This window comes from Mauremys mutica, chromosome 12 (genome assembly GCF_020497125.1).
Source record: "Mauremys mutica isolate MM-2020 ecotype Southern chromosome 12, ASM2049712v1, whole genome shotgun sequence".
NCBI lineage: Eukaryota > Metazoa > Chordata > Testudines > Geoemydidae > Mauremys > Mauremys mutica.
Window position 1 is genome coordinate 13,393,332 of NC_059083.1, and position 13,857 is coordinate 13,407,188.

A 13,857-nucleotide genomic window follows, 5' to 3' on the forward strand; every position below is an offset into this window, starting at 1 on the left:
ACAGACATTAAATACCAGGAGAGGCCTAACATGGGAAGAATTTAAGTTTGCTCTAATTTATATTGATTTTGCAACATTTCTAGTAAGGAAATAACAAGGAAATGTCTGCAGCCTTGTGTAACGAGTTTGTGCTTTTAAGCTTTATAAGCCTGTCTGTAACCAGTTTCGGGGAGGCTGTTTCCAATAGCGGTCCGCCCCTGTGCGCTGGTAATCAATCAAAGGCCTCAGGCTGTTCTGATCCAAACACAACGCCTGGTCGTTTTTCCACGACAAGGCTAACCCTAACCCTAACGTCACGAGATTTGTCGAAGCGGGGATTGTGCGAGGCGGATGGGGAAACGACATGGGAAGCTGTTTTCTAACCTTGCTTTCAGATAAGAATGGGAAGGAAAATGTATAACAAGATTCAGCTGTATCCATTGATATATGTGAGGGGAACCTATAAATATGTGCTTTAAACTGTTGTACTTTGGAGACCTGCCTAAGAAAGGGAACCCCCCCTCTCCATAGGCTCCCCCTGCAATTGCTTGAAATAAACTGCCTCTGACTTGCTGCTAACAAACACAAGAGTGAAGACTCTGTTTCTTCCATGGGAATCTGCGGGTGACATGGACTGAAGCCCCTTCTGTAACCTCCCCCATTGCTCCTCTCGCCCCGACAGACTGAGGAATCGCGTCCACATTTCGCTCCAGATGGTCCCATCTTCCAGTAGACTGGGAAGGGAAATGGCTGTGATGGAGCCAGCTCAGGTAGGAGATTTTCAGGGAGCTACTGGGCGGGGTGAGGGAGAGGCAGAGAGGAGACAGGGTGTGAGAAACCTGCTGATTTTCTGAGTAGGCCCATTGGAGGTGGGGGAGGGGAGAGGGGACATTCCCCCATTTCTCAAACAGGATACAACCCCGTAGGCAGGCCTGGGAACATTTTCCAGAGTCCCAGTGCTGGAGCCTGGACCCACTGGCCTGAGGCTGCTGTGAAATACGAAGGGAAGCTGTTGGGATTCCTGTCCCTGTCCCCGGCTCAGAGCTCTGCTTCCCATGTCAGGCTGTGGCTGGCAGGCATGTGGGAAATAAGAAATCCCGGCCCTGCTCCGTCTGATGTGGGGGACAGGGAGCGCTCACCTTCTTCCCACCCTGAAGCCTCTGAGCTGGGTGGTGGTGGGATTCTGCCAGTCTGGCCCTCCCAGAGCTTCACATTTTTTTCCCCTTCCCGTGACTAGTGGGATTGTATCTGGGGCAGCAGATGCTGAGTGGGGGACTCTTGTTGTTTCAGATGCCGGTGACCTTCGAGGAGGTGGCTGTGTATTTCACCCAGGGGCAGGGGGCTCTGCTGGACCCCGCTCAGAGAGCCCTCTACAGGGACGTCATGCAGGAGACCTATGAGATGGTGACCTCGCTGGGTAAGGGCTTCCCGTCCACTCTGTTATTAGAAGCCATGGGACTTACGTATCTGAATGTGTTCAGGTTCTTCCTCAGTCAGTTACATTAGAGGCGAATGGGTTCCATAATGCACAGCTGCCATGTGAGAGAGACTTGCATCTCTGTGCCCTCTCCAGTGGAACATGGGTGTCAAAACCCAGTGGACAAGCTAAACCATCCCCACCCCTCCACCTTTCAAAGGGGCATAAATCGAGCATTGTCCTGTCTGTGTGGTTTCTTGGCTGCACACACAATCCCTGTTCACCTCCCTCCTTGGGACTAGCTCCAGCCCAGGGGAGGGCTCTGGGCTCTGCAGGTTTAGAAAGAGGCAGGGGTTTAAGTGCAGAGCTGTGTGTGAGTCAGCAAGGCCCCCAGCGCACAGATCCTGGGAACGCCTAGTGAGGGTGTAGTAATAATTCAGCTCACCTCCCCAGACAACTTCCTCTGCGCAAGGGGGCTCAGTGACCACGTTCCCTTCCTCTTGGATGCCACGTTCCTCCAGCAGAGCACAGGGACAGGTTCCACTCATGGAATGTTCTTAGTGACAAATACTGCACCAGTGCTCCATGCACCCTGATCTGGTCTGATTTCACCCCCTGCGCAGGATTTCCCCTTGTCAAACCTGAGCTTATCGCCCGCCTGGAGCAAGGGGAAGAGCCGTGGGTGCCCGATCTCCAGGCCTGTGAGGAAAGAAGGCTTCTGAGATGCCCTCATACAGGTGAGGACTGACACAGAAACCATCTAGGGAGGGAAGGAAAAAGTTGAGAATCCCCAAATATGGTGTGAGTAAGCACCCCCTGTTCTTCCTCGTTTCTGCCAGGACAGGGCTGTAGTCAGCAAATATCGCTCACGACTTTCCACCCATCCTCTTAGCTGCAGGAGTTTCCTTCCCATTTCTCCTTCACTTTGAGTGTTTGGGTGGGATGTGGAGGCAGAGTCCAATTGCTCAGTCTCTCTGTTGGGTTTTCCCTCGGTGCTATTCCTTTCTTCCCAGCACAATGACACCTGTCTGGATTGTCTCTCTCCCAGCAGGTGCTGAGCGAGGGAATGAGAATGAGGAGGAGGAGAATCATCAGGAAGTTCCTGGAGAAGTGCAACCCCAGGCGACCTTTGTGGGAGGAGCTGAAGAGAAATGTTTCAGTCCAAAGTCAGCACAAAAGTCACTTAACAAAAGCCATACAGGAGAGAGACCCCATAAGTGCTTGGACTGTGGGAAAAGTTTCATGCAAAGGTCACACCTTGTTAAACATCAGGCAATCCACACAGGAGAGAGACCCCACAAGTGCTTGGACTGTGGGAAGAGTTTCATAAGAAGGTCAAAGCTTGTTCAACATCAGGCAATCCACACAGGAGCGAGACCCCACAAGTGCTTGGACTGTGGGAAAAGTTTCATACAGAGGTCATACCTTGTTCAACATCTGGCAATCCACACTGGAGCGAGACCCCACAAGTGCTTGGACTGTGGGAAAAGTTTCATGCAGAGGTCACACCTTGTTCAACATCAGGCAGTTCACACAGGAGATAGACCCCACAAGTGCTTAGATTGTGGGAAAAGTTTCATACCTACGTCAGACCTTGTTAAACATCAGGCAGTCCACACAGAACAGAGATCCCATAAGTGCTTACAGTGTGGGAAAAGTTTCACATATAGGTCAGCACTTGTTAATCATCAGCCAACCCACACAGAAGAAAGGCCCCACAAGTGCTTGGACTGTGGGAAAAGTTACATATGTTGGTCACAGCTTGTTCAACATCAGGCACTCCACACAGGAGAGAGACCCCACAAGTGCGTGGACTGTGAGAAAAGTTTCAGAAGAAGGTCAACCCTTGTTCGACATCAGGCAATCCACACAGGAGAGAGACCCCATAAGTGCTTGGACTGTGGGAAAAGTTTCATACGAAGGTCAGAATTTGTTTATCATCAGGCAATCCACACAGGAGTGGGACTCCATATGTGCTTGGACTGTGGGAAAAGTTTCATACGGAGGTCACAGCTTGTTCAACATCAGTCAGTCCACACAGGAGAGAGTCCCCACAAGTGCTTGGACTGTGGGGAAAGTTTCATACGAAGGTCAGTACTTGTTCGACATCAGGCAATCCACACAGGAGAGAGACCCCACAAGTGCTTAGACTGTGGGAAAAGTTTCATACGAAGGTCAGACCTTGTTTATCATCAGTCAGTCCACACAGGAGAGAGACCCCACAAGTGCGTGGACTGTGAGAAAAGTTTCATAAGAAGGTCACACCTTGTTCGACATCAGGCAATCCACACAGGAGAGAGAACCCACAAGTGCTTGGACTGTGGAAAAAGTTTCCTAAGAAGGTCAGACCTTGTTTGTCATCAGTCAGTCCACAGAGGAGAGAGACCCCTTAAGTGCTTGGACTGTGGGAAAAGTTTCATACGGAGGTCAGAATTTGTTTATCATCAGGCAATCCACACAGGAGAGAGACCTCACAGGTGTTCAGACTGTGGGAAAAGTTTCATACGAAGGTCAGTCCTTGTTCGACATCAAGCAATCCACACAGGAGAGAGACTCCACAAGTGCTTGGACTGTGGGAAAAGTTTCAAACGGAGGTCACACCTTGTTCAACATCAGGCAGTCCACACAGGAGAGAGACCCCCACAGGTGCTTGCTCTGTAGGTAAACAATCAGACAGAGATCAGCCCTGGTTAAACACCAGAAAATCCACATAGGAGAGTGACTGTGTAAGTGCTTGGACTGGGGAAAAGTTTCACATGGAGATCAGACTTCGTTCACCCTGGGAGAATCAACAGAGGAGAGAGACTCCACAAGTGCTTGGACTGTGGGAAAAGTTTTATAAAGAGATCACACCTCATTAAACATGAGAGAATCCACACAGGATGTAAACTTCTGTGACACATGACAAAAGGGGTTAAGCAGCTTCCATGTAATTGACTGAGATCAGGCCTTGTTACACATCAGGGAAAACTAAATCCTCAGTACCACTTCCAGGGCCGGCTCCAGGCATCAGACGAGGAAGCACGTGCCTGGGGCGGCACTTTTTGCTTGGGGTGGCAAAAAAAGCTTGAGCTGGCCCTGATCACTTCAAACTAATCTTATTGAGAGCGGCAACAGTTCCTCTGTACCTCTCTGCATTTGATTTTGTTACAAAATCAATAAGTTCGGATGGCATGAGCCCCAGAGGGACAGACGGTTCCACGGGCAGCCCTCCTTCAATACCCCATTAGAGATTTCAGAAGGTCTCTTACCTCTTGATTGGCGCCTTGGGGTACGAAGGGGAACAGTCCGCAGTAGCTGCCGCGGGCTCAGCTGAGCGTTACCATCCGAGTCACAGCATCAATAATTGTGGAAGAAAACAGAGTTTTTACTTTTAGGTTGGTTGTAACAAATCAGAGACAGTTTATTCTTAAGCAATTGCAAGAGGGGAACTGCACACCTGGGCAGGGAATCTCTCTTACTCCAGGTAGGGCTCCAAAGATAAACAGTTGGAGGAAGCCTTTCTACCTTTTTTTTAATCAACAATAATGATTATACATGAACAACCTTGCCACTTGCTGAAAACTAGATCTACATGAAGGTCCATCAGCGAAATACCACCCTGGCTCCACGCTGGAAAGGCCCTTATCAAGTCCTGCTGACTACCAACATCGCTGTAAAATGCCAAGAACTGACTGCCTGGACCCGTGCTTCTCAACGCAAAAAGGCCTCTCCACCTCAAGAGGACTTTACGACTGATGATCAGCCTGTTTCTCCTTCTGGTGCCGCTGTTTTTTTTGGGCAGCAGGAAAAAAGGACAAGATAAAGTGCTAGTAACCTCTCCCTTGTCCACTGACGGGGTAGAGAGGTGCTGCCTCTCTTCACTCAGCCCCTCTGCCCCCGCCCGTCTGCATTCAGACAGCACCACTGAGAGGGACTGGTTCCTACAGGGCCTTTTCTGGGAGGCCTGGAGACCCCACCTCTGCCTCCGCACCATCAGCCTCTGAAGTTCTGGCTCCGCTAGGAGGTGTGGTGGGGATTAGCCAGCAGATCTCTGTGACCCTCCACCAGATTTCCTAGTGTAAACTCACTCTGAGCATCTTATGTGCTCTGACCAGTGCTCCCTCGTCTTTTACATCCATGTGCGGAATGAATTTGGTTCTATGCACCAGGATGTGACACATCATCTCCATATTGGTGCACAGAAGATAATTCATGTGGTGGGGGTGGGGCCAAGGGGTTCGGTGAGTGGGAGGGGGCTCAGGGCTGGGCAGAGGGTTGGGTGTGGAGGGGTGATGGCTCTGGCTAGGCCTGTGGGGTGGGGCTGGGAACGAGGGAATTGGGTTGCAGGCTGCGTTGGGGACAGGACTCTCCCCAGCCCACTCTCACCACAGCAGCTCGGGGCCAGGTGAGAGCAGGGCCGGCTCTGGCTTATTTGCCGCCCCAAGCAAAAAAAAAAAAAAGGAGGGGGGGACCCGCCAGAGTGGCAAAGCAGGAGAAAAAAAACAAAAACCCACAGTGCGTCCAGAGCGGCAAAGCAGGGTGGGGGGAACAAAAAACAGCGCGTCTGGAACGGCAAAGTGAGGGGGGGGGGAATGCAGCAAAGCCGGAGCTGCAAAGCAGGTGAAAAAAAAACAACCTGCGGAGCGGCTGGAGCGGCAAAGCGGGGTGTGGGGGGGGAACGGCGCGGACGGCAAACAGGGAAAAAACAAAACAAAACCCTACAGGGCTGCCGGAGCCAGGGGACTCCCTGTGCTGCAGTGCACGCCTGGTCTAATGGGGAGGGAGCGGGGGCCAGAGAGAGAAGGGGGTGGCGAGGGCTTCAGCGGGGCGCTCACCCCGCGGCCTTGATCGCCGCGCCGCCTGCCGGGAAGGCTCTGCGCTGCTCCGGTCGGCGGGGAGGGAAGGACGCGGGCTGCCCTGCCGAGTTTGCTGCATGGCGCTCCCCTCCTCCACACTGCCGCCCCCTACAGGGCGGCCAGAGCAGGAAACAATGTGCCGCCCTAGCCTTGGGCGTTGCCGCCCCGTAGAATCTGCCGCCCCAAGCAAGAGCTTGCTTGGCTGGTGCCTGAAGCCGGCCCTGGGTGAGAGGCACCTCTCCCCAGCCATCGCAGCTCCTGTGGTCCTGGGCCGGGCTGAGGGAGGGGTTCCTCTCCCCTGCAGCTCCAGTGGACCCGGGCTAAGCCTCCCTGCCTTCGTCCATGGCCCTCGATAGCCTGCAGTGCAGCTGCGTAGCCTGCAGGGAACACAGTTTCTGACCCCCCCACCCCAATCTCCCGTTAGCAGAGTGATTGCTAGTCCCTGAGTTCCCCCTTGGGGGCCAGACTTTCTCGTTCCCAGATAGTCTCGCATTACACGAGGACGTGCCGGAAAGCATTTAGTGTTTGTACATTTTATCCCTTATGCACCAGAACTAACTAGATGCTAAAACAGTGGGGAGCAGGGACAGTAAAATGGGGTGTTTTAACTTCTCTGCTATTTCAGGGTGACGGGATGAGTGTGAGAGATTCCCTCCTTCCCCTAAAAAAAGAATGAGGCGTTCTTGTGGCACCTTAGAAACAAACACCTATATTCGGGCATAAGCTTTGGTGGGCTAAAACCCACTTCAGATGCATAGAGTGGAACATACAGGAGGAAGATATACATACAGAGAACATGCAAAGATGGGGGTTGCCATATCAACTCTAAGAGACTAGTAAATTAAGGTGAGCTATTAGGAGGAGAAAAAAAACGTTTGCAGTGATAATCAGGATGGCCCATTTCAAACAGTTGACAAGACGGTCTGAGTAACAGTAGGGGAAAACTGATAATAGCTCACCTGGGATGATTAGTCTTACAGAGTTAGTATGGCAACCTCCATCTTTTGTGTTTGTGTGTGTGCGTGTCTTCCTACTGTATGCTCCACTCCATGCATCTGATGAAGTGCGTCATAGCCCACGAAAGCTTATGCCCAAATAAATTTGTTCGTCTCTAAGGTGCCACAAGGAGTCCTCGTTCTTTTTGCGGATACAGACTAATACGGCTCCCTCTCTGAAACCCCCTTCCCCTGTCACTGTCACGCTCCACTCTCAACACACCAGGCTCTGTCCCAGCCATGGAAAGTTTAACCTGTCTCCGTTCTATCCCTCCGTCTCCCAAGGTGTCACTTACCACCCTGTACCTGGCTCTCCATGCTTAGGAGTCACAGCTTTGATGGCTATGGTCTTAGGTCAGATGCTTGAGTGCTGGAGAAGGAAGTGTCACAGACGTGGGAGTGGTCAGGGAAATCTCAATGAACTTCAAAGCACAGTTTGACCTTCAGATTTTATAGCCCTGTTTCCATCTCTTGATAAAATTGCTTCCTGGGTTTTTCTAGGTTTAGTCCAGATCATTTATAGATGGGAAGGATGTTTTGTCTTTCATTCTCTTTCTTTTATGATAATGATGCTAAAACTTTTGTAACTCATACAGCCAAATAAGGAGGTGAGAAGTGAAGCCGGTTTAGCCACTTCAGAGGAAAATGGATAAATTTCTTAAAAGAGTCTCTGAGGTTTCACTTTATGAATGTGAAATCATTTTATAGTCCAGCCTTGCCTGTGGTTTTTTCTCTCTTCGTGAAGGCCGTGAAGTCACGTCTTTGATATTAGTTTAGTTGGATATGTTGTAGCTCAGATTTCCTGCAGATTTCAAGAGACAAATCGTCATTTGCACGAATCATCCTTTTTTAGATATTATTTTATTTTAATGTTTGTGTAACCCTTTGTCGTGAGATTTTTTTGCGTGTGGTTTGAACAATGACAGAAATAATAATAATAATTGGAGATATACCAATCTCCTAAAACTGGAAGGAATTTTGAAAGGTTATCGAGTTCAGCCCCCTGCCTTCACTAGCAGGACCAATTTTTGCCCCAGATCCCTAAGTGGCCCCCTCAACCGTGGGTTAGCAGGCCGATGCTCAAACCACTGAGCTATCCCTCCAGTGATCAGTGTCTCTCAGCATGAACACTGATGGTGAGAGCTAGGGTACGTCCAGACTACCCGCCATATCTGCAGGTAGCAATTGATTTTTCGGGGATCGATATATCGCGTCTCATCTAGACGCGATATATCGATCCCCGGACGCGCTCTCGTCGACTCCGGAACTCCACTGGAGTGAGTGGAGGTAGCGAAGTCGACACGGGGAGCCGCGGACGTCGATCCTGCGCTGTGAAGACATGAGGTAAATCGATCTAAGATGCTTTGACTTCAGCTATGCTATTCACATAGCTGAAGTTGCGTATCTTAGATCGATACCCCCTCCCCCAGTGTAGACCAGCCTCTAGATTCAGAATGCGAGAGGCAGAGACTGAAATGGAAGTTACTGCCTGTGAAAGCAATGTTAAGTGAGCCTAAACTTTTGTCAAGTTAACTGTGTACATGATAAAGAGGGGGAATGAGGGAGCTCCGAGAAACACAATTGCAACAGGTAATCTTAAGAAAGCAGTTAACCGCAAAAGAACAACTCTTTAAAACTGGACAACTTGGTTTTGCTGTGTTCCTAATAAGGAAATATTAATGAGGAAATGTGTTAAAAATCTATGTAAGCTTTTATTGTTTTCATCTTTGCAGAGCGGCTCGGTGCAGCTGTCTCTCCCCGCATGCTTGTATTACAATAAAGAGGCATCAGGCTGTCTGATCCAAACGCAAGGCGTGGGTAATTTCCATGACACTGTCTGATCCCTGCAGAGATGTGAGATACCATTGGGAGGGGGAGAAGTTGGGGGAACAGAGCTGGGAAACTGCTGGGTTTGCTCCTCCGAGCCTGACAGCCGAGGCTGAGAACTGTGAACTTGCTGCACCGGTACCAGAGAGGGAGGGACTCAACTTGGACTGGCTGTGTCGTGTGAAGCTGCCCCTGAACTCTAAAGGTCCATGAACGACACCCTGAACAATGATAGGGGAGGCAGTAGCGTCTCCCTATTTTTGAGATGCCAATCTTGGGCTGAGGCAAGAAGGGAGCCGGGCATGTCAACAGACCTGGGCAGCCTTGAAGCCAGGCCGACCCCCATCACTGAGGCCAGAGGGAGATGAGGAACCCGACAGTCCACCTGGTCACCCCTTCCCCATCTACCTCAGTGTCCTGTGTTGGGATGACAGAGACTCTCTTTGCCCCCCATGATCACCACTTATGTATGGTTCTGATATATCGTGTACAAGGTAGGCCTGGTGAGGGATCATTGGAAAAGTCATGATCTGCCATTGAAATCCGTGTAACACCAGTGCATGTAGAATGGTGAGATTTTACTGTATGTTTGTTGTTAGGGTGACCATATCCCAGGTGCCCAAAAAGAGACACTGAGGAAGGTGGGAGCTGGAGAGGGTAGAGTGGGAGCTGGAGGGGATGCAGCAGGGGTATTCACAAGGTGAGGTGTAGTTAGGGTGACCAGAGGTCCCAATTTTTATAGGGACAGTCCTGATTTTTGCGTCTCTTTCTTATATAGGCTCCTATTACCCCCACTCCCCCATCCCAATTTTTCACATTTGCTGTCTGGTCACCCTAGGTGTAGTGCAGTTTCCCACTCTGGGAGAAGAGGGGTTAAAGCAGCCCTTGGGGAGGCTGTGCAAAGCCCAGCCAATGAGAGGAGGACTTGCGGAGAGAGCCAATGGAAAGGAGGCTTGATGGAGCAGCCAGCGAGGGCCATATAAAAAGGACTGTTCTGCAGAGCAGAGAACAGTCTCTTTCTCCAGCCTGATGGATGAGGACTAGCTGTCTATAAAGAGAAGTGTCAGGAACAGCAGGGTGGGGTCAGGCGAGTATGCGGAGCTGCAGCCTCACTGGCTGCCAGACAGAAGCCCCGATAGGCGGCAGGGAAGGGGCTGGGGCTACAGGGAAGTGGCCCAGGGATAAAGAGGTAAGCAGCAGCACTTGGAGGGGAGGCAGTAAGTGCTGCTGCTAGAGGGTCCTGGGCGAGGCGCCCAGAGAAGCAAGCGGGTCTGTCCCACTTGCTGCCATAGAGAGTGGCCCATCAAACAACGGCAGTTTGCCCCTGAGGGAATGGGCCTCGGGAGATGCCAGTCCACATCGGATGAGCCTTCCTGGGAACATTCAAACTAGCATGTGGGCCATGGCTTCTGCCTGTAAAGTCATGCGTAGATGGGTGATTTGCCCATGTGATGGCTCATGTGACTGGACATTGTTACTGTTCTTTTCAATGGGATTCCCTGCACATGATGCAAGTTATAAAAGACCCTGGAAACATCTCCATCTTACCTCTTTCCTGCTCCAGCTTCTCTGCTGCTCAAACCCTTGGACTATGCATTTATACGAAGGGGAGCGTTCCAACTGGGGAACGGAGGTCCTTCTAATGATTTGGGAGTTTCCAGAAACTTGATATAAGCCTGCAGTTTATACCATCGCTGCCGAATCAAGAGCTTTATGATTATTATGTATTTGATTCCTTGGACCAATTTTAACTCATCTTTCTTTTTATTAATAAACTTTTAAATGTTAGATACTAAAGAATTGGCAACAGCATGATTTCTGGGTAAGATCTGATTTGTATATTGACATGAGTGTGTAGCTGATCCTATGGGATCAGGAGAATCTTTAACTGGGGACACTGGTTTTAATGACCCCTCATCCCTCTAAGCAATGCTTCTAGTGGTGATACAAGGGGACTGGAGTATCCGAGGGAATTGCTTCTCTGACTTTGTTAGCCAGAGTGATGACAAAGAAGTTCGCTTTTCGCTGTACCTTGTGAGTGAAGGACTACCTATCATGGGCTGTGCCTGCCCTTGGTCTCAGCAGTTCATCCTGAATTGGATACTCTCAGTAGTGTCCCACTAAAGCAAACCTTTACACCGCAGAAAGGGGGGGAACGGAGTTTGGGGCTCAGCCAGAGGGCTTGTGACTCTGCGGTGACTCTGGCTCCCAGGCTCCTGGCGAGATCCCCGACACTGGTCCAGGAGTGATGCGGCTCTGGCTTCTGAAGACATGGAGCCAGCGAAGCAGTGACAGAGCGTGAGACACCACCAGAGGAGGGTGCCCTGCTGATGGACTGAGGGCTTGGCTACACTTGCAAGTTGCAGCGCTGGTAGAGGCTTTCCAGCGCTGCAATTACACCCTGTCCACACTTGCAGGGCACAACCAGCGCTGCAACTCCCTGGCTGCAGCGCTGGCCGTACACCCAGGTCTGCTTGGGGTATAAGGGTTGCAGCGCTGGTCATCAAGTGTGGACACTCACCAGCGCTGTTATTGGCCTCCAGGGTATAAGGAGTATCCCAGAATGCTTTTAACTAAATTATTCCCTTTGTTTTGTTATGCAGCCTCTCTTTGTTTTGTTGTCAATTCGGGGCTCCGGGCACCGCACCGGGAGCTGCTTCAAATAGCTCCTGTTTGCTGTCATTAATCTGTAACTACTGTCAACAATGAAATGAGATAACCCCTGCAGGGGCTGAGTGTTTGCTTTGCTTGAGAGAAACGGGGGGAGGGGGCAGAGTGGGGAAAGGGAATATGTTGGATGCAGGTTGTTTGCAGTTAACAGTAAGGGGGTGGGAAAATTTTCTGATTTTGCACAGTGTCGGTTCCAAAAATCCACTCTCTCTCTCTCCCCCCTCCCCCCCCCGGTCCCTGTCACACTGCCCCATACCCCCCTCTTTTGAAAAGCACGTTGCTGCCACTTGAATGCTGGGATAGCTGCCCATAATTCATCACTCCCAACAGCGCTGCAAATGCTACAAATGTGGCCACACTGCAGCGCTGGTAGCTGTGAGTGTGGCCACACACCAGCGCTGGCCCTGCACAGCTGGACGACCAGCGCTGCAACTACCAGCGCTGCAGATTTGTAAGTGTAGCCATACCCTCAGATAATTCCCTGGACGACCAGCAGCAGCTCTCTCCCAGCAATGCGGCTGCACTACAAGCTGTGTGTGACCTGCTGGGCTGCCCCCCTCCACTTCCTTTTCCCCGCAAAGAGTGAGGCAGGAACGTTCCCCCCTCTTACCTCTGTGCATATTTCTCTTAACTTTAGTTAGGATTATAGGGGAAAGTGTCAGAGCGGCCACCAGCGAGAGTTGCTGGCCACACTCTGAGGCCACCAAATTTGGTCATGAGACCCCCTGGGCCAGATGCTCGTGATGGGCCCTTCTGACCTTAGCGCCTGGGAGTGGAACAGGAGCCGGACCCCGAGATGCTGCAGCGCGATCCCTGCAGCGCTAGGACCCAGGAGCGGCCGGGAGGCGGCTCCGGGCAGCGAGCGCTGGGCTCAGGCCCGGCAGCAGGAAGTGACTCGCAGCCGCTGCGGTGACTCTGGCTCCCAGGCCCCTAGCGAGATCCCCGAGCCCCGGGGGGCGGCTGGTGCTGGGAGCCCGGAGCCCTGGCTGCAGCCGGGAGAGGGGAATCTCCAGCAGGGCCCTTCCCGCTGCTCCCCCCCCAGGAGCCTCTCCCAGGGCAGAGCCCCCAGCCCGGCCCGGCCCCTGCCCCGGGGGGCCCCGCTCGGAGGGAAGGTGAGAGAGACCCGGCACCCCCGGGCTGCAGGGGGCGGAGGCTAAAGAGGTGCCGGGGGTGAGGGCAGGTGGGGGAGCGGGTGGGGGCAGGAGGCGGGTGCAGGGGCTGTGGGGGGCAGGCTGGGATGGGGGCGGGGCGCACTGAAGGGAAGATGGGGCGATGCGGGGGGATTGTGGGGCTGAGGGGAGCGAGGCTGGAATGGGGGAAGAGGTGGGGGGGGGGCACTGCGAGGGGAGGGGGGATGTGGAGAGACTGGCGGTGGTGGGGGGGGGGGAGATGCCCAGGCAGCTTCTCCGCCCCACGGGACACGAAGGGGGAGGGTCGGAGAGAAGCTTTTCTCCTGGAACTGATCAAACCAGCTTTAGGAGCGGTCAGGAACTAACCCCTCAGGGTGCAGAGGCTACAAAGTGAAAACCCAGCCCCCCCCCCCCCCGTGTGTTATTGTCTAGGGTGACCAGACAGCAAGTGTGAAAAATCAGGACAGGAGGTGAGGGGTGATAGGAGTTTATATATGAAAAAGACCCAAAAATCGGGACATCTGGTCACCCTATGTATTGTCAGACACCCCCGGGCTGCTGGGGTCTGTGTCTCATGATTTTTTGGGGTCTGCCCGGGGCCCTGGTCTGATTTTCCTGCAGGATTCACATCTCAACCACACCGGAGTCACTGCTGATTCTGGCCGGTAGGGAGAGTGGATGGGCCAATGGAATCAGCCTTTGTCTGTCTGTCCCTGGGGGCTGCTGGGGGAGTCCAGGGCAGCTCGTTCTTCAGGTGATGCCACCAGAGGGCTCCGGCTGTTCCTCAGGGTGAGGGATTTACAGGGCAGTGTGGGGAAATCCCCAAAGTGGCCCCTTTAGTTCTGCTCTTTTTCTAGCATTTGGCTCACAGTTGCTGATACTGGAAGGGTCTGAAGAGCTTCAGGGAAATGTGGAAGTATGAAAAGGGGATTTGCAGCAGCCAACCTAGTGTTTTTAAGAGACAGAGCAGAAGACAGGCTGTGAGGGAAAATTTAGCAGGC

General features: G+C 52.2%; 1 protein-coding gene across 1 annotated transcript; it reads left to right on the top strand.

Annotated features, from left to right (window-relative positions):
• The first annotated feature begins 1,362 nt into the window (after nucleotides 1–1,362).
• Nucleotides 1,363–5,601, top strand: LOC123346566 (zinc finger protein 420-like). The gene is made up of 3 exons (XM_044984041.1): nucleotides 1,363–1,396; nucleotides 2,020–2,133; nucleotides 2,925–5,601. Exons 1-3 carry the CDS (start codon nucleotides 1,363–1,365, stop codon nucleotides 4,055–4,057), a joined length of 1,281 nt encoding a protein of 426 aa, XP_044839976.1. The 3' UTR covers nucleotides 4,058–5,601.
• The last annotated feature ends 8,256 nt before the right edge of the window (nucleotides 5,602–13,857 follow it).

What these genes read in the sequence shown, in the direction of transcription:
- LOC123346566 (XM_044984041.1), top strand. Translation starts at nt 1,363, where the DNA reads ATGCAGGAGACCTATGAGATGGTGACCTCGCTGG. An exon ending in TGAGATGGTGACCTCGCTGG is followed by an intron (nt 1,397 to 2,019) that starts GTAAGGGCTTCC and finishes CCCCCTGCGCAG; the next exon opens with GATTTCCCCTTGTCAAACCT. An exon ending in TCTGAGATGCCCTCATACAG is followed by an intron (nt 2,134 to 2,924) that starts GTGAGGACTGAC and finishes AACATCAGGCAG; the next exon opens with TTCACACAGGAGATAGACCC.